This window comes from Coregonus lavaretus, assembly GCF_964263955.1.
Source record: "Coregonus lavaretus genome assembly, chromosome: 12".
NCBI classification, from domain to species: domain Eukaryota; kingdom Metazoa; phylum Chordata; class Actinopteri; order Salmoniformes; family Salmonidae; genus Coregonus; species Coregonus lavaretus.
The window spans coordinates 15834142-15855352 of NC_139999.1; the positions used below are offsets into that span (position 1 = coordinate 15834142).

The window sequence follows — 21211 nt, forward strand, 5'->3', positions numbered from 1 at the left end:
TAATTACGTCGGTAACTAGTGTATAATAGCAATAAGGCACCTCAGGGGTTTGTGATATATGGCCAATATACCACGGCTAAGGGCTGTGTCCTAGCACTCCGCGTTACGTCGTTCATAAGAACAGCCCTTAGCCGTGGTATATTGGCCATATACAGTGAGGGAAAAAAAGTATTTGATCCCCTGCTGATTTTGTACGTTTGCCCACTGACAAAGAAATGATCAGTCTATAATTTTAATGGTAGGTTTATTTGAACAGTGAGAGACAGAATAACAACAAACAAATCCAGAAAAACGCATGTCAAAAATGTTATACATTTTAATGAGGGAAATAAGTATTTGACCCCCTCTCAATCAGAAAGATTTCTGGCTCCCAGGTGTCTTTTATATAGGTAACGAGCTGAGATTAGGAGCACACTCTTAAAGGGAGTGCTCCTAATCTCAGTTTGTTACCTGTATAAAAGACACCTGTCCACAGAAGCAATCAATCAATCAGATTCCAAACTCTCCACCATGGCCAAGACCAAAGAGCTCTTCAAGGATGTCAGGGACAAGATTGTAGACCTACACAAGGCTGGAATGGGCTACAAGACCATCGCCAAGCAGCTTGGTGAGAAGGTGACAACAATTGGTGTGATTATTCGCAAATGGAAGAAACACAAAATAACTGTCAATCTCCCTCGGCCTGGGGCTCCATGCAAGATCTCACCTCGTGGAGTTGCAATGATTATGAGAACGGTGAGGAATCAGCCCAGAACTACACGGGAGGATCTTGTCAATGATCTCAAGGCAGCTGGGACCATAGTCACCAAGAAAACAATTGGTAACACACTACGCCGTGAAGGACTGAAATCCTGCAGCGCCCGCATGGTCCCCCTGCTCAAGAAAGCACATATACAGGCCCGTCTGAAGTTTGCCAATGAACATCTGAATGATTCAGAGGAGAACTGGGTGAAAGTGTTGTGGTCAGATGAGACCAAAATCGAGCTCTTTGGCATCAACTCAACTCGCTGTGTTTGGAGGAGGAAGAATGCTGCCTATGACCCCAAGAACACCATCCCCACCGTCAAACATGGAGGTGGAAACATTATGCTTTGGGGGTATTTTTCTGCTAAGGGGACAGGACAACTTCACCGCATCAAAGGGACGATGAACGGGGCCATGTACCGTCAAATCTTGGGTGAGAACCTGCTTCCCTCAGCCAGGGCATTGAAAATGGGTCGTGGATGGGTATTGCAGCATGACAATGACCCAAAACACACGGCCAAGGCAACAAAGGAGTGGCTCAAGAAGAAGCACATTAAGGTCCTGGAGTGGCCTAGCCAGTCTCCAGACCTTAATCCCATAGAAAATCTGTGGAGGGAGCTGAAGGTTCGAGTTGCCAAATGTCAGCCTCGAAACCTTAATGACTTGGAGAATATCTGCAAAGAGGAGTGGGACAAAATCCCTCCTGAGATGTGTGCATACCTGGTGCCCAACTACAAGAAACGTCTGACCTCTGTGATTGCCAACAAGGGTTTTGCCACCAAGTACTAAGTCATGTTTTGCAGAGGGGTCAAATACTTATTTCCCTCATTAAATCAATTTATAACATTTTTTACATGCGTTTTTCTGGATTTTTTTGTTGTTATTCTGTCTCTCACTGTCTTTGTCAGTGGGCAAACATACAAAATCAGCAGGGGATCAAATATTTATTTTCCTCACTGTACCACACCTCCTTCGGCCTTATTGCTTAAATATACACTGAGTATACAAAACATTAAGATAGAATGACCAGGTGAATCCAGGTGAACGCTATGATCCTTTATTGATGTCACTTGTTAAATCCACTTCAATCAGTGTAGATGAAAGGGAGGAGACAGGTTAAAGAAGGATTTTTAAGCAATTGAGAAAATTGAGACATGGATTGTGTGTGTGTGCCATTCAGAGGGTGAATGGGCAAGACAAAATATTTAAGTGACTTTGAACGGGGTATGGTAGTAGGTGCCAGGCGCACCGTTTTGTGTCAAGAACTACAACGCTGCTGGGTTTTTCACGCTCAACAGTTTCCTGTGTGTATCAAGAATGGTCCACCAACTTGACACAACTGTGGGATGCATTGGAGTTAACATGGGCCAGCATCTTTGGTATATTCAGTGTAAATGGATACTTTCATAAATGTATAACCTAGGAAGATCAGGATATAAACAATACAAATGTTCACACTAACTGTCTAGAATTTTGATATTTTGGTCATGTAGATTTAGCAGAACAATTGTCAATCAGCCTTTTATGCCCTGTAATATCTCTGATGATTGTGTGTGACCTTTGCAGCAAACTTTGTGATGGGTAGACATTTGAAATAAAAATCGGCTTAATGTTTGATCTCATGTCTTTGATCTGAGATGTAAAGGGATCTTAAGATGGGTAGAATAGTTCTTAATGGGATTGCACAATGACACATTCAAATTCTGTAGTCATTCTCACCTCCAACACCAGGGGCTCCCCATTCCTCAGCCATCTGTACACAGGTTTAGGCTTACCGCTCGCCCTACACTCCCACTGGAGATTAGCCTCGATAGCCATATGAGCATCTTTTAACGTCTGGACCCAGTGCAGATGTTCAACATCTGGAGAATAAAGAACACAATTTAGTTTCCAAATGACAGTATCTATATTGACAGTTCTAATGCAAAACTGGTCTTTATTGGCCTAAATCATCCCAAAATGAATGGCACAAAGAATAGCTGTATGGTAGAGCGGAAAGCTGCCCTAAGCTTGGGATGCAATTTGTATTTCTCTCTAAGGACCAACTGGGTTGTGGCAGTGTTCAAGTTGGCAAGACAACGACTTAGCCACTTCAGAATGACTAAACATAAAGGTTAATTGGTACACATTAATTCCAGATTATCCTGTCTTTATAATGCCCTTTCATAGAGTGAGCAAAAGGTTTTCCAGGCCTGACTTATGACCATAATTTATCCATAATTTATGGACCAGATATATAAATTAGACATGCTTAACTAAACATTGACAAAGGACAGATAAAACCATTAGCATTCAAACAATGTGTTAGTTATTATTAGTTATATTTCATTTTAAGAATTTAAAGTTGAAAACAACTTATTGGTTTTAATTGATTCATTATTATATTAAGAAGCAGCTACAAGGATGGGAAATAAAGTTAAAGGTCCCGAACAGTCATTCTGAGTCCCATGTAAAATAGCCTTTTGAGTGACTAAAATATCACCCATAATATTTGTTTTGGATAGAAATGCTCAATATTTGAGATTAATTTTTTCTCTCTCATGGCTAGAAACCAGGAAGTTTGAAAAGACAGGCTGAGTGAGCATGGAGCTTATATTCATGAGCTCTCCTTGAATGACAGCTCTTTGAAATGCCTATGTCAAGCAACTTGGATGCAGTGAGCAGTGTTGCAGTAAAATCATCTCAAGATAATTTGGTGATACACAAAGCAACTCAAACAACATTGAAATTGCATCAACATTCACAAGGCCGCAGGGCCAGACGGATTACCAGGACGTGTACTCCGAGCATGTGCTGACCAACTGGCAAGTGTCTTCACTGACATTTTCAACATGTCCCTGACTGAGTCTGTAATACCAACATGTTTCAAGCAGACCACCATAGTCCCCGTACCCAAGGACACTAAGATAACCTGCCTAAATGACTACCGACCCGTAGCACTGACGTCTGTAGCCATGAAGTGCTTTGAAAGGCTGGTTATGGCTCACATCAACACCATTATCCCATAAACCCTAGACCCACTCCAATTTGCATACCACCCCAACAGATCCACAGATGATGCAATCTCTATTGCACTCCACACTGCCCTTTCCCACCTGGACAAGAGGAACACCTACGTGAGAATGCTATTCATTGACTACAGCTCAGCATTCAACACCATAGTGCCCTCAAAGCTCATCACTAAGCTAAGTATCCTGGGACTAAACACCTCCCTCTGCAACTGGATCCTGGACTTCCTGACGGGCCGCCCCCAGGTGGTAAGGGTAGGTAACAACACATCTGCCACACTGATCCTCAACACGGGGGCCCCTCAGGGGTGCGTGCTCAGTCCCCTCCTGTACTCCCTGTTCACCCATGACTGCATGGCCAGGCACGACTCCAACACCATCATTAAGTTTGCCGACGACACAACAGTGGTAGGCCTGATCACCGACAACAATGAGACAGCCTATAGGGAGGAGGTCAGAGACCTGGCCATGTGGTGCCAGGATAACAACCTCTCCCTCAACGTGACCAAGACAAAGGAGATGACTGTGGACTACAGGAAAAAAAAGAGGACTGAGCACGCCCCCATTCTCATCGACGGGGCTGTAGTGGAACAGGTTGAGAGCTTCAAGTTCCTTGGTGTCCACATCACCAACGAACTATCATGGTCCAAACACACCAAGACAGTCGTGAAGAGGGCACGACAAAGCCTATTCCCCCTCAGGAGACTGAAAAGATTCGGCATGGGTCCTCAGATCCTCAAAAAATTATACAGCTGCACCATCGAGAGCATCCTGACTGGTTGCATCACCGCCTGGTATGGCAACTGCTTGGCCTTCGACTGCAAGGCACTACAGAGGGTAGTGCGTACGGCCCAGTACATCACTGGGACCAAGCGTCCTGCCATCCAGGACCTCTATACCAGGCGGTGTCAGAGGAAGGCCCTCAAAATTGTCAAAGACTCCAGCCACCCTAGTCATAGACTGTTCTCTCTGCTACCGCACGGCAAGCGGTACCGGAGTGCCAAGTCTAGGTCCAGAAGACTTCTCAACAGCTTCTACCCCCAAGCCATAAGACTCCTGAACAGCTAATCATGGCTACCCAGACTATTTGCACTGCCCCCCCACTGTAATCCGCGCATGTGGCCAATAGAATTTGATTTGATTTGATCAATGATGTCAAAAATGTTTTATACACCCCCCTTTTGTCTCTTGTGATGCGGTTTACGGCAGCACTGACGGATGTGTTAACTTGAAAACTGCGTCCGAGTTTTGAACTACCATTCCCCACGCTTTTGTTTCATGCTAGCTGAAGACGTAGCTAGCCAGTAACTACAGTTGAAGTCAGAAGTTTACATACACCTTAGCCAAATACATTTAAACTCAGTTTTTTTCACAATTCCTGACATTTACAGTGAGGGAAAAAAGTATTTAATCCCCTGCTGATTTTGTACGTTTGCCCACTGACAAAGACATGATCAGTCTATAATTTTAATGGTAGATTTATTTGAACAACAAATAAATCCAGAAAAACACATGTCAAAAATGTTATAAATTGATTTGCATTTTAATGAGGGAAATAATTATTTGACCCCTCTGCAAAACATGACTTAGTACTTGGTGGCAAAACCCTTATTGGCAATCACAGAGGTCAGACGTTTCTTGTAGTTGGCCACCAGGTTTGCACACATCTCAGGAGGGATTTTGTCCCACTCCTCTTTGCAGATCTTCTCCCAGTCATTAAGGTTTCGAGGCTGACGTTTGGCAACTCGAACCTTCAGCTCCCTCCACAGATTTTCTATGGGATTAAGGTCTGGAGACTGGCTAGGCCACTCCAGGACCTTAATGTGCTTCTTCTTGAGCCACTCCTTTGTTGCCTTGGCCGTGTGTTTTGGGTCATTGTCATGCTGGATTACCCATCCGCGACACATTTTCAATGTCCTAGCTGAGGGAAGGAGGTTCTCACCCAAGATTTGACGGTACATGGCCCCGTCCATCGTCCCTTTGATGCGGTGAAGTTGTCCTGTCCCCTTAGCAGAAAAACACTCCCTTAGCATAATGTTTCCACCTCCATGTTTGACGGTGGGGATGGTGTTCTTGGGGTCATAGGCAGCATTCCTCCTCCTCCAAACACGGCGAGTTGAGTTGATGCCAAAGAGCTCAATTTTGGTCTCATCTGACCACAACACTTTCACCCAGTTCTCCTCTGAATCATTCAGATGTTCATTGGCAAACTTCAGACGGGCCTGTATATGTGCTTTCTTGAGCAGGGGGACCTTGCGGGCGCTGCAGGATTTCAGTCCTTCACGGCGTAGTGTGTTACCAATTGTTTTCTTGGTGACTATGGTCCCAGCTGCCTTGAGATCATTGACAAGATCCTCCCGTGTAGTTCTGGGATGATTCCTCACCGTTCTCATGATCATTGCAACTCCACGAGGTGAGATCTTGCATGGAGCCCCAGGCCGAGGGAGATTGACAGTTATTTTGTGTTTCTTCCATTTGCGAATAATCACACCAATTGTTGTCACCTTCTCACCAAGCTGCTTGCCGATGGTCTTGTAGCCCATTCCAGCCTTGTGTAGGTCTACAATCTTGTCCATGACATCCTTGAAGAGCTCTTTGGTCTTGGCCATGGTGGAGAGTTTGGAATCTGATTGATTGATTGCTTCTGTGGACAGGTGTCTTTTATACAGGTAACAAACTGAGATTAGGAGCACTCCCTTAAGAGTGTGCTCCTAATCCCAGCTCGTTACCTGTATAAAAGACACCTGGGAGCCAGACATCTTTCTGATTGAGAGGGCGTAAAATACTTATTTCCCTCATTAAAATGCAAATCAATTTATAACATTTTTGACATGTGTTTTTCTGGATTTTTTTGTTGTTATTCTGTCTCTCACTGTTCAAATAAACCTACCATTAAAATTATAGACTGATCATTTCTTTGTCAGTGGGCAAACGTACAAAATCAGCAGAGGATCAAATACTTTTTTCCCTCACTGTAATCCTAGTAAAAATTCCCTGTCTTAGGTCATTTAGGATCACCACTTTATTTCAAGAATGTGAAATGTCAGAATAATAGTAGAGAGAATTATTTCTTTCAGCTTTTATTTCTTTCATCACATTCCCAGTGGGTCAGAAGTTTACATACACTCAATTAGTATTTGGTAGCATTGCCTTTAAATAGTTTAACTTGGTTCTAACGTTTCGGGTAGCATTCCACAAGCTTCCCACAATAAGTTGGGTGAATTTTGGCCCATTCCTCCTGACAGAGCAGGTGTAACTGAGTCAGGTTTGTAGGGCTCCTTGCTCGCACACGCTTTTTCAGTTCTGCCCACAAATGTTCTATAGGATTTAGGTCAGGGCTTTGTGATGGCCACTCCAATACCTTGACTTTGTTGTCCTTAAGCCATTTTGCCACAACTTTGGAAGTATGCTTGGGGTCATTGTCCATTTCGAAGACCTATTTGCGACCAAGCTTTAACTTCCTGACTGTTGTCTTGAGATGTTGCTTCAATATCATTTTCCTTCCTCATGATGTCATCTATTTTGTGAAGTGCATCAGTCCCTCCTGCAGCAAAGCACCCCCACAGCATGATGCTGCCACCCCCGTGCTTCACGGTTGGGATGGTGTTCTTCGGCTTGCAAGCATCCCCGTTTTTCCTCCAAACATAACGATGGTCATTATGGCCAAACAGTTCTATTTTTGTTTCATCAGACCATTTACATTTTAGTCATTTAGCAGACGCTCTTATCCAGAGCGACTTACAGTTAGTGAGTGCATACATTTTTTTTTTTTCATACTGCCCCCCCGTGGGAAACGAACCCACATCCCTGGAGTTGCAAACGCCATGCTCTACCAACTGAACTACATCCCTGCCGGCCATTCCCACCCCTACCCTGGGTCAATTGTGTGCCGCCCCATGGGTCTCCCGGTCGCGGCCGGCTACGACAGAGCCTGGATTCGAACCAGGATCTCTAGACCACTGCGCCACTCGGGAGCAGCCATGTAGACCAGAGGACATTTCTACAAAAAGTACGATCTTTGTCCCCATGTGCAGTTGCAAACCGTAGTCTGGCTTTTTTATGGCGGTTTTGGAGCAGTTGCTTCTTCCTTGCTGAGCGGCCTTTCAGGTTATGTCGATATAGGACTCGTTTTACTGTGAATATAGATACTTTGTACCTGTTTCTTCCAGCATCTTCACAAGGTCCTTTGCTGTTGTTCTGGGATTGATTTGCACTTTTCGCACCAAAGTACATTCATCTCTAGGAGACAGAACGCGTCTCCTTCCTGAGCGGTATGACAGCTGCGTGGTCCCATGGTGTTTATACTTGTGTACTATTGTTTGTACAGATGAACGTGGTACCTTCAGGCGTTTGGAAATTGCTCCCAAGGATGAACCAGACTTGTGGAGGTCTACAAAAAAATGTTCTGAGGTCTTGGGTGATTCCTTTTGATTTTCCCATGATGTCAAGCAAAGAGGCACTGAGTTTGAAGGTAGGCCTTGAAATACATCCACAGGTACACCTCCAATTGACTCAAATGATGTCAATTAGCCTATCAGAAGCTTCTAAGGCCATGACATAATTTTCTGGAATTTTCCAAGCTGTTTAAAGGCACAGTCAACTTAGTGTATGTAAACTTCTGACCCACTGTAATTGTGATACAGTGATAATGTGAAATAATCTGTCTGTAAACAATTGTTGGAAAAATTACTTGTGTCAAGCACAAAGTAGATGTCCTAACCGACTTGCAAGATCTATAGTTTGTAACAAGAAATTTGTGGAGTGGTTGAAAAACAAGTTTTAATGACTCCAACCTAAGTGTATGTAAACTTCCGACTTCAACTGTAGCTAACACCAGACACAGGTTAAAGGGGAAACATATAGGTATCTTTGCCATAGATGAATAGGGTAAACTTTTAATTAGATTTGCTGACACCCTACAGTCAAATTTTGGCACCAGTAGAGTAGCTATCTAGCTATATATAACCATGCCCCTCTGCAAACATGCCTTCTCCGATGTTGTTTACAAGGCGGTACTTATTTAAATTAGGTAAGAGAACATCATCTTACCATTGGTGTATTAAAATGAGAGGGTTAAGGTAATGTCACCATATCCCTTTAATAATCCCGCCTCCTGAATCCAAGTGTTTGACAGGGGGCTGGGGACCAGTGACTTTATGATCAAACTTGATCAATGTAGAAGCAACAGTCATTTTTCATACTTTTGCCATCATACTTTGATCTGGTTTCATCCAAATATCATCAAATTTCATGAAAAACATGATTTGGACTGTTCATGACCTTCTGTACAGTTCAATTCTTTATCACATATCACAAAAGCAACATACAACTGTTAATTTATATACATTGTGAGCGATCATACTCTGGAATATGAGTTGCCCTTTGGCGACGTTCTTTCCTCTGGAGTTCTCTGCAACACACTCATATGCACCAGCATCCTCCGGTCTGAAATATGGTATTTCTAGGACCCCGTTGGAATGGTTGATTTTGATCTTGCCAGGGAGGGGATTCCCATCTGTTCTCCTCCATGTGATGGCAGGCACTGGGCTGGAGAGGTCAGGTAGTAAAGGTCACCACAGCCACATGCTTGATACTGACACTTAGTATTAAGACATTAGCTGCCAGACATAGATACAGTGCCTAGAGAAAGTCTACACACCCCTTGCACAGTCTTCACATTTTGCTGCTATACAATCAAATCTAAAAAGGGATTACATTAGATTTTTTTCCCTACAGATCTATACAACCTACTCCACATTTTCAAAGTGAAAGAAAGTTATAGAACATTTTCCAAAAAATAAAAAAAATAAAATGAAAATGTCTTGATGTTTTCGCACCCCAGAGTTAATACTTGGTGGAGGCACCTTTGGCAGCCATTACAACTGTGAATCATTTTAAATTATATTCTACCAATTGTTTTTGTAAGAATTGCTTTAGTTCAGTAAATTTGGTTGGGAATAATTGATAGACAGCAATATTCAAATTGTGTCTCTAATTTTCAAGCAGATTTAACTAGACCACTCAGAAACACTCAACAGCTCTTGAATAGCCATTCTGGTGTGTCTTTGACAATAACAATTGTCTCAATGAAAAATACAACCCTATCCCAGGGTTAGGTTTTCAGTAGACTGAGTCGGGTTTTCCTTTAACTTTTTACCTGGGCTTTGCTCCTTTCGTATTTCTTTTGATCCTGACAAACTCCCCAGTCCCTGCCGATAACAATCATACCCATAACATGATGCTGCTTGTCACCGGCAGGGACTGGGGAGTTTGTTAGGATCAAAATAAATATGAAAGGAGCAAAGCCCAGGTAAAAAGTTAGAGAAAACCTGCCACAGTCTTCTGAAAACCTAACCTTGGGATAAAGTTGTATTTTTCTATGGGACAATTACATAAATTGTACTGCCAAAGACACACCACAATGACTTTCCAAGAGGTGTTGAGTGTTCCTGAATGGTCCAGTCTCTGTCCTGACTTAAATCTGCTTAAGAAATCACAGACAAGGTTTAAATATTGCTGTCCATCACTGATCCAACCCAATTTTCTGAGCTTGAGCAATTTTGACAAAAACAATGGATTAGTTGTGCAAGGTTGGTAGTCTTATTCAGAATGATTCACAGATGTAATGGCTGCCAAAGGTGTTTCCACCGAGTATTAACTCTGGGGTGTGAAGACATGCGCAATCAAGACATCCTCATTTTGTATTTCTTAGTAATTTCTAAATATTTATATAATTTTTCTTTCACTTTGAATATGTGGAGTAGGTTGTGTAGATCAATTGGAAAAACAATCAATTTGTAATAATAATATGCCATTTAGCAGACACTTTTATCCAAAGCGACTTACAGTCATGTGTGCATCCATTTTTACGTATGGGTGGTCCCGGGGATCGAACCCACTATCCTGGCGTTACAAGCGCCATGCTCTACCAATTGAGCTACAGAGGACCACATTGAGCTACAGAGGACCACAAAAACATCCTTTTTAGATGTAATTTTAAGGCAGCAAAATGTGAAGACTGTGCAAGGGGTGTGTATACTTTCACTAACAACTGTATCTAACAGTGGTGTGTGCCATGGGAGATGTCTGGCCATGACTAATACAGTACATTCTCAGAATATTAAATTCCATATGCAGACTATGTGATGCTTCTACAGTGTTCTTGATAATGATCCCAGTTGAGACCTACTTTCCTAAGGCGAAGCATTCCAGTTTCACTGATGATCCTTTGGCGACATGAAGACTTTCTGGGAACTGAACTTCGATCTTTGGCTCATACTCTGCCATTACAGCTGTGTGAGGTGAAAGAAAATCACATTCATTCAAACACAAAGTGAACGTTGTGTTTTATAATTCTAATTAAATGCAAGAACTGTGGCACAGGACAGGATGGTAGAGGGCAAGCCTGCATGTTGATATGCTTTAAAGCAATACTTTGTTCAGGGGTTGTATGACTTTGGATAACAGCTCTGCTCCAGCTCAAATCTTAAGTGGCACACACTGTATAATCAGCAGTAATGGGGTTGAGGTGAGGTGAATCTCCCTGTGCAGAAGTATGTTTGTGTGCATGCGCATGTGTGCCTGCATGTATGTGTGTCTGTGCACTCTGCATTTCTGGATATGTAAATGTTTAAATGTGTCTTTTCATGCAGAGAGAGAGGGCTTTTCAGACCCACAGCTCTGTAGAGTGTGAATACTGCACAACCCCGCTCCTAAGCAGCAGAAAAACAAACAGATGGCTGATTTTATCTCCTTAGCTTTCACTCCCCTTCAACGGCACAGGCAGGTTCAGCGTGCAGGATAAGCAGGAGCCAGTGGAGCATGCTTACCGTCCCTGCGCAGCTCCACAGGGGTGGGCGAGCTGTACACGGTGGCGTTGGTCATCATGTTCCTCACCACACACGTGTAATTCCCCACATCGGAGGCCTCCACTTTGGCGATGTACAGGTTGCCTGTCCTCTGGGAGACGAAGCGACGGGTATCCTGCAGCAGGAAACTTGGGCGTCCATTGAAAACCCATGAGTATTTGATCTCTGCAGAGGAAGAGCACAGACAGCAACCGCAGAGGATCGTGGGTATTGACAAAGGAAGAGATACATGTTCCAATGACATTCCAAAATCTGCCAGTGTGGTGAAACTAAGAATAGACAAGAGATCAGGTTAGATTCTTGTACCTGTACTGTAGCTATAAAAAAGGTGGAGACATAAAGTAGCTGAGTCCAGTTTTCTACTTATAATATCAATGAAACATTGCACTTAGACAGTGTGAGGTGACTTTGCCATTTCCCGTGCCAGATATGTGCAAACAGTTACTAATTCAATAATGCATCATTCAAATTGTTATGCTTAACATGGCTGAACCTTGCCCTTTTCACATCTCTAGGCATCCCAGAGAGTAAGCAGAGATTTGGATACGCTATTGAATTACATTTTCAGTTAGCCAAGCTAGATCCTCCTCCCGCACATATTAAGTGTCAGTATTAAGGGTCAGTGCCACAGGCTTGTGCAGATCACACAGACAAAACATTATCGTAATCTAGGCTGGGTCCTTTTTGTCCTGAAAGCCTTTAGACTCAGCTTCCCTTTAATATTAATGAGAGAGAGAGAGAGAGAGAGAGAGAGAGAGAGAGAGAGAGAGAGAGAGAGAGAGAGAGAGAGAGAGAGAGAGAGAGAGAGAGAGAGAGAGAGAGAGAGAGAGAGAGAGAGAGAGAGAGAGAGAATGGGGCATGGAGCAGCGGGATCTGAAGAAATGTATGTGAAATTAAGAGCTTCTTATTAGAGGTGTGAGGGACAGGGAGGGTAGGATGGGCTAGGGTATTAGAGCCCCTCTGTGATCAGAAACACATTACATCCTGCAGTCAGTCTTTTGACTTGACAGTAAAACATCCCATTGCTTCCTTCTGGGAAACAGTGAATAAAAAATCATCATAGTGAAAGTCAGGGCAGAATGACAGACCTTTCATGATTAGACCGAGTGGTTCTGCTTACGGATTGTGGTCTCACAACAACAGAGGACTCGCAGGCACATAATCTTATGCCCTCAGACAGAATTTAACACAGACCATTATAGACCACATCACACTGAACACAGACCGATTTAGCCCACCTAACACTGATTGCTCAAAGTTGCTTCAAATAACATTAATTTTTTCTATTTATATAGGTAAATGTATTTCTGTACAAGCATTAACTTGCATTCAATTGGTTTGACATTACTGCAACTTATGGCAGAAAACTAAAAAACATGTTTGCTTGGATCTAAAATCCACAACATTGTTTTCCAATTTAAGAGTTGACATTTGATTCATTTAGCAAACACTCTTATCGAGAGCAACTTACAGCAGGGAGTGCATACATTTTCATACTGGCCCCCCGTGGGAATCTAACACACAATCCTGGCGTTGAAAGCACCATGCTCTACCAACTGAGCCACACAGGACTTCCTCTCAAATCCACCTGGAGACAGCAGCATCGTGTAACAAAATCCCATAAAATGTGTGACAATGGTCTATCTGGCTTGAAAATGTCAAATAAAGAGATGAAGGCATTTTGGGAAAAGGAGGGCAAATTGCAAACGGTGCAGTTCAAATCCCTTCTGGAAATTGATTCAGTTAGAAACAGAGTTGTGAAATGCTGGTGCACTGGCGTGAAAGTGTGCTGGTGGCGCGGAATGGCTGTGGGATTGCGGGCACTTTGAGGGTCTGCTAATCAGCAGCACACACACTCACAGCTGTGCCACGGGATAAACCTTCCCCCCGCGACACACCAGCCACCAGGAGCCTTTACTACCCACAGATACCCAGGCTACACTGAAAAAACCTGACGCTAGGAAGTGGAGCACCGGAGGCTTTACAGATGACAGCATGGTCGCGGCTCACATGGGGGAAAAAGTGAGCTTGAGGCCATGAAGTGTGAGGGTATGAACTATGGATGTGAAGGGCTGAGTTTGGGGAGCGTTCACCTAGAGGAGTGGTGCTGCTACAGTCCAGTAGGAATGATCATAAAAGCCAGTCCCACAGGAGAGGAAACAGGATATGAAAAGACTGAAAGATTTAAAATAGACTATAGCCTATTTATTGCCTTACCTCCATAACTTGCTACATTTGCACACACTGTATATATATTTTCTGTTGTATTTTTTTGACTTTGTGTTTTTTTACCCCATATGTAACTCTGTGTTGTTGTTTTTATCGCACTGCTTTGCTTTATCTTGGCCAGGTCGCAGTTGTAAATGAGAACTTGTTCTCAACTGGCTTACCTGGTTAAATAAAGGTGAAAGAAAGAAAAAGAAAGAAAGAGTAGTGAGAAGAAATAGTAGGCATGAGAACAGAAATGTATAGCAGTGTTGGGGAAAGACAGTGAGTATGACAGTGAAGAACAATAAGATGTGCAGGGCGTGACTGAGAGTGAAGCAGCAAGTAATCTGTGAGCTTTGAGGATACAAAGCATTATAGTACCTCCATTATGGGGTGGAGGGCCACACAGTAGCACCACAGCCTGGCCTTCTCTCACTGACACTGTGTTCCTGGGCTTTCTGCTGAAGTTCTGGAGATCTGTGAGGAGGCAAAGATAAAAGGGGCTTTGATTACTTTCAGATTTCTATAGCAAACAGCCTCTACAGCGCAGTGAGATTCTTGAGAGGGCATTTTCATTTTGAAGACCATTTTCCTCTCTATGCACATTGCTTATACCTCATCCACTTTAGTTCCCTGCTGATACCAACAGTGACGTGTGAATAGGGAGAGACGTAAATACCTTCCTCTAAACTGGATTTACAGATCACTTTCACTTTTCATTAAATGCTACTGCCTTATAAGGAAAAACAAACAGCACTAGGGACCACAAACCTTTGAAAATATCATCCAAATCCCAAGAGGGGACAGGCAAATATCAAGAATAATAAAGTCATAACTCATCTCATCCGAAGGCTTATCACCATTTAAATGAAAAGATCAAGTATGAACCCCCTACCTGCATGAATATAACAACCCCCTACCACCTGAGATTGGTTATAATTTCCCTAATGTAATGGGTTAGATTGGTTAATTAGCTGAGACTGGCAGTAAACCTGCGTTGTAAAGTGAAACAACATAACTAAATGTTCAACTGACATATGAACACCCAAACAGGTCTCCCAATTAAAGATTGTCCAACGATAAACAAGCAATCAGCAAGGAAGATAATTTCGGTGGACCTTTATAACTGGGATAGTCTTAGTATTATCTCTAGAGATGTGAACATGTTGATGGATTCATAGGATAACTTTAGTCTAAAATCATGTTTATCTTTTCACAAGCTATAGAGGGAGTGAATTTCTCAGTGCATTTGAGTGAGAGGAAGAGAAAAGTAGCCTTCTGTTGTTGAAATGCTCCAGACGATGTGATTCTCAGGGTGTAGCATTAAGCCAGTGTTAAAACCATGCTAAGATTCAGACTTACACTAATCACTAATGGAGCTGCAGGCTTAGTACATGTCAACATGGCAATTACCCCCAATAACGTCTCTTTTCAAATTAAAAGACAGGATGAGAGGAAAAACACTTTTTGTGTTCGTAACCTGAATGATTCGCTTATGCTGTACTCAATTGTGCATCAAATCACAGCAAATCCCGCCTTCACTCGATGTGTCATCACAAGAAAAACAGAATGTGTCTAAGAAGGAGAAGTGGTCAAAAAATTCACTGTTTAGGTAAATGTCTGAAATGGCAGTATTTTGTTGTTCGTATTAGATAGAGGACTAGATGTACTCACATGCAAACTGCACCTTGGCCTCCCTGCTGACGATGGTTCCAAAGGCATTGGTAGCAATACACTGGTAAACCCCCCCATGATGTGTTGCATGAGGGTTATTGATCAACAGGTTTCCTTCAACCAGGTTGTAGTTCGAATCCATGTCAATATCTCTCCCATCAACCTTCCATCTGTACAGCAACACACACAAACACAATGATTATTCATCACTATCAGATGTGTTCATAACTGATGGAGTTGTTTAGAAAATCGAGACAATATAGACCAAAAGGATAAAACAGTATTATCAGTTAAAATCGTGACAAGAGGAAAGGTATGAAAAGTTAAAGGGACAAACACCTACTTATAATACGGGGCTGGGTTTCCCTTTGCTTTACAATTGATGAACACCTTGTTGTCCTCAAAACTCAAGGGGAAAATGCTGTCACTTGGTTCTTGACTGAAGACGGGTCCATGGCGGATGTTTCTCTCTGAGTGAAAGAGCACAACTGTTCTAGTTTTACCTTGCTGCTGACAACAATGTCTGAATGGTAAAAGCAATACAGAGGAGAATTACTGAGGACAAATGATAAGTTGTATGAAACTATACTCAATTATGTGCCAAACCATTTCATTATACATACAGTAGTCTTAGGCAACAAATTTGGCCCACAGTGTTGACATGAGAGAGGACAAATACTACACTGACACAAGAGGCCAATTAACTGATTACATTCTCTACACCCTGTAGCTCTGCATGCATATTAGCACTCTGCAATTTACAGTACACACTGACATATCCTACAGTGTTTTCCTTCTTTCCATTTGAATTCTAACCAACGTGCAGTCTGTTGTTGGCATACCCATGACACGCATGGCAGCTCAGTCAGGTCTGTTGTTTTGGTAAGCTGCGGCCAACATACCAATTCACCAGAGTAATTACCCAATGTTACATTAATTAACTCCACTGAAATGTAGCTATCATTCCCATAATGGGTAAAGTCCCCCCCAACAGAACTAATGGTCTTCACTATTCATACAGTAGGTCACAGTATCCTGGTGTTGAGACATATAGTAGGTTACATTATCCTGGTGTTGAGACATACAGTAGGTTACAGTATCCTGGTGTTGAGACATACAGTAGGTTACAGTATCCTGGTGTTGAGACATACAGTAGGTTACAGTATCCTGGTGTTGAGACATACATTAGGTTACATTATCCTGGTGTTGAGACATACAGTAGGTTACATTATCCTGGTGTTGAGACATACAGTAGGTTACAGTATCCTGGTGTTGAGACATACATTAGGTTACAGTATCCTGGTGTTGAGACATACAGTAGGTTACATTATCCTGGTGTTGAGACATACAGTAGGTTACAGTATCCTGGTGTTGAGACATACAGTAGGTTACAGTATCCTGGTGTTGAGACATACAGTAGGTTACAGTATCCTGGTGTTGAGACATACATTAGGTTACATTATCCTGGTGTTGAGACATACATTAGGTTACATTATCCTGGTGTTGAGACATACAGTAGGTTACAGTATCCTGGTGTTGAGACATACATTAGGTTACAGTATCCTGGTGTTGAGACATACAGTAGGTTACAGTATCCTGGTGTTGAGACATACATTAGGTTACAGTATCCTGGTGTTGAGACATACATTAGGTTACATTATCCTGGTGTTGAGACATACAGTAGGTTACAGTATCCTGGTGTTGAGACATACAGTAGGTTACAGTATCCTGGTGTTGAGACATACAGTAGGTTACATTATCCTGGTGTTGAGACATACATTAGGTTACATTATCCTGGTGTTGAGACATACAGTAGGTTACAGTATCCTGGTGTTGAGACATACAGTAGGTTACAGTATCCTGGTGTTGAGACATACAGTAGGTTACAGTATCCTGGTGTTGAGACATACATTAGGTTACATTATCCTGGTGTTGAGACATACATTAGGTTACATTATCCTGGTGTTGAGACATACAGTAGGTTACAGTATCCTGGTGTTGAGACATACATTAGGTTACAGTATCCTGGTGTTGAGACATACAGTAGGCTACAGTATCCTGGTGTTGAGACATACTGTAGGTTACAGTATCCTGGTGTTGAGACATACTGTAGGTTACAGTATCCTGGTGTTGAGACATACTGTAGGTTACAGTATCCTGGTGTTGAGACATACTGTAGGTTACAGTATCCTGGTGTTGAGACATACTGTAGGTTACAGTATCCTGGTGGCTTCTCACAGCTATAGTAAAAAATTTTATGTCCCCTTTGAAAATCACCTGTTTTTTTTTTCTTTCATATGGTCTCTAACCTTGACGACTAGGGCAAAGAGAAGTAGTCCCTCCCGCATCATCACCCTAATGAGAGTGTGGGGGAGAAGTGTTGCCTAAGGTGAGGGCCTCCTTTCCTTTACCAGCCTCCAAGGGAGGTGCTTCATTTCCCTATGTGCTTTAAATGAAATAAATGAATGAACCTTTTATAGCTGGGCTATTCGACCTGGGAAATGCTTCATGTAAGTTTGAGAGAAGTCACCCTGGCTTGCAGTCACTCTCCTCTTGCCATCAAACTAAACATGCACACTGAATATCAATTATATGTGCATTTATGTAAATGAAAGCTCAATGATGTGGAAAATACTTAAACTCGCACAAAGTAGAAGTCTTTGACATCTCCACATTCTGTTACCCCCTCTTCATTCTCTTACGCCCTCATTCTGTTACCCCCTCCTCATTCTGTTACCCCCTTCTCATTCCATTAGCCCCTTCTCATTCCGTTACCCCCTTCTCATTCTGTTACCCCCTTCTTATTCTGTTACCCCCTTCTCATTCCGTTACCACCTCCTCATTATGTTACCCCCTTCTCATTCTATTACCTCCTCCTCATTCTGTTACCCCGTCCTCATTCTGTTACCCCCTCCTCATTCTGTTACCCCCTTCTCATACTGTTACCCTCTCCTCATTCCGTTACCCCCTCATCATTCTGTTACCCCCTCCTCATTCCGTTACCCCCTCCTCATTATGTTACCCCCTCCTCATTCTGTTACCCCCTCTTCATTCTGTTACCCCCTCCTCATTCTCTTACCCCCTTCTCATTCTCTTACCCCTTCCTCATTCTGTTACTCCCTCCTCATTCTGTTACCCCCTTCTCATTCTCTTACCTCCTCCTCATTCTATTACCCCCTTCTCATTCTATTACCTCCTCCTTATTCTGTTACCCCCTCCTCATTCTGTTACCCCCTCCTCATTCTCTTACCCCTTCCTCATTCTGTTACTCCCTCCTCATTCTGTTACCCCCTTCTCATTCTCTTACCCCCTCCTCATTCTGTTACCTCCTCCTCATTCTGTTACCCCCTCCTCATTCTGTTACCCCCTCCTCATTCTGTTATCCCTTCTCATTCCGATACCCCCTTCTCATTCTGTTACCCCCTTCTCATTCCGTTACCTCCTCCTCATTCTGTTACCCCCCTCTCATTCTGTTACCTTCTCCTCATTCTGTTACCTCCTCCTCATTGTCTGTTTCCCTTTCCAGGCTGCCTAGATCCGTACGTGTCCCTGAGAAAGTGCTGACTTCAGACAAAATGCTAAATCAATGGAGATGGAAGCATAGAAAACAACACAATGGCCACCTACTCCATATACTGTTTACATTTAAATACATTTGTCTGACGACTTGTAAACATTCGGTTTGACTTCCATTTATATCTGTCAGCCAGGCCTGTCAACTTCAAACCCCTCTTCATTCTGTAGATAGTTCATAATATGATAACAGTATTATGACATAACCGTGTGGGAGATACTCGGCTCTATTGAAACTCCAGAGCTCTGCCTTTACCAGGTCACTCAGGTGTATGGAAACGGAATTCAGGTTAGCAATTGGGACCTTACAGGTGTGTGTTGAGTGTTTTGGCAGAGGGCGAGATATAGAAGGTAAGGAAGTGTTATTCCCATTGTACTACAAGGAGATGTGAGTATAAAGCGAGACATATGACATGAAGAATGAGAAATAAAACATAGATCAGCAGCATAGAAACCATTGTAACTGAGTTAATCACAAACTCTACAACTTTCACTCCAAGTTTGGTCAAGTTTGACACATGATAAAAAAACATTATTTTTGTAAACAATGTTTAAAAAATTGTATAATCTTTGTAAATTATATCATAAATAGGACTGGTGGAGTTATGTCACCCATGCAGTTAACAAAAATATACAGAAATGTCTGCTCTATCCAAAATTACAACCAACTAATTGCAACATTAACGCAAAAATGGAAGAGGCAAGTGGTAGGGGGATAAAGTAAGGAACTTGTCTGTCGGCCCTGTATTAAAGACCAAAATTGATTAAAGAAAATTGTGATAAATAAAAAAGTATACCAGTTTGATTTAAGGACCAAAAAATTGACAGCTGTGCCATACAGATTGCATAATACTTGGGAAGACATTTTTGATGTACCGATTCCATGGCACAATGAAATTGAGTTTTTCAATTTAAATTATTATACAAAATTCTTGCAACCAATAGAATGTTATATTTATACATACAGTATCTCACAAAAGTGAGTACACCCCTCACATTTTTGTAAATATTTGAGTATATCTTTTCATGTGACAACACTGAAGAAATTACACTTTGCGACAATGTAAAGTAGTGAGTGTACAGCTTGTATAACAGTGTACATTTGCTGTCCCCTCAAAATAACTGAACACACAGCCATTAATGTCTAAACCGCTGGCAACAAAAGTGAGTACACCCCTAAGTGAAAATGTCCAAATTGGGCCCAATTAGCCATTTTTCCTCCCCGGTGTCATGTGACTCGTAAGTGTTACAAGGTCTCAGGTGTGAATGGGGAGCAGGTGTGTTAAATTTGGTGTCATCGCTCTCACACTCCCTCATACTGGTCACTGGAAGTTCAACATGGCACGTCATGGCAAAGAACTCTCTGAGGATCTGAAAAAAAGTATTGTTGCTCTACATAAAGATGGCCTGGGCTATACGAAGTTTTCCAAGACCCTGAAACTGAGCTGCAGCACGGTGGCCAAGACCATACAGCGGTTTAACAGGACAGGTTCCACTCAGAACAGGCCTCGCCATGGTCGACCAAAGAAGTTGAGTGCACGTGCTCAGCGTCATATCCAGAGGTTGTCTTTGGGAAACAGACGTATGAGTGTTGCCAGCATTGCTGCAGAGGTTGAAGGGGTGGGGGGTCAGCCTGTCAGTGCTCAGACCATATGCCGCACACTGCATCAAATTGGTCTGCATGGCTGTCGTCCCAGAAGGAAGCCTCTTCTAAAGATGATACACAAGAAAGCCCGCAAACAGTTTGCTGAAGACAAGCAGACTAAGGACATGGATTACTGGAACCATGTCCTGTGGTCTGATGAGACCAAGATAAACTTATTTGGTTCAGATGGTGTCAAGCGTGTGTGGCGGCAACCAGGTGAGGAGTACAAAGACAAGTGTGTCTTGCCTACAGTCAAGCATGGTGGTGGGAGTGTCATGGTCTGGGAGCTACAGTTCATTGAGGGAACCATGAATGCCAACATGTACTGTGACATACTGAAGCAGAGCATGATCCCCTCCCTTCGGAGACTATTCCAACATGATAACGACCCCAAACACACCATATGTGTTATTTTTGCAATTTTTTACATTGTAGAATAATAGTGAAGACATCAAAACTATGAAATAACACATATGGAATCATGTAGTAAC

General features: G+C 42.6%; 1 protein-coding gene across 1 annotated transcript in view; it reads right to left on the reverse strand.

Moving 5' to 3' along the window:
• The window catches only part of LOC311138002 (contactin-4-like), a 132521-nt gene that overhangs the window by 16804 nt on the left and 94506 nt on the right, over positions 1 to 21211 (reverse strand). The window contains exons 3-9 of the mRNA XM_084172648.1: positions 15846 to 15972; positions 15503 to 15672; positions 14210 to 14305; positions 11582 to 11785; positions 10942 to 11044; positions 9115 to 9299; positions 2464 to 2606 (exon numbers count right to left, since the gene is read on the reverse strand). Of these exons, the coding sequence (XP_084028774.1) occupies positions 2464 to 2606; positions 9115 to 9299; positions 10942 to 11044; positions 11582 to 11785; positions 14210 to 14305; positions 15503 to 15672; positions 15846 to 15972 (1028 nt within the window). The remainder of the gene's footprint in view (positions 1 to 2463; positions 2607 to 9114; positions 9300 to 10941; positions 11045 to 11581; positions 11786 to 14209; positions 14306 to 15502; positions 15673 to 15845; positions 15973 to 21211) is intronic.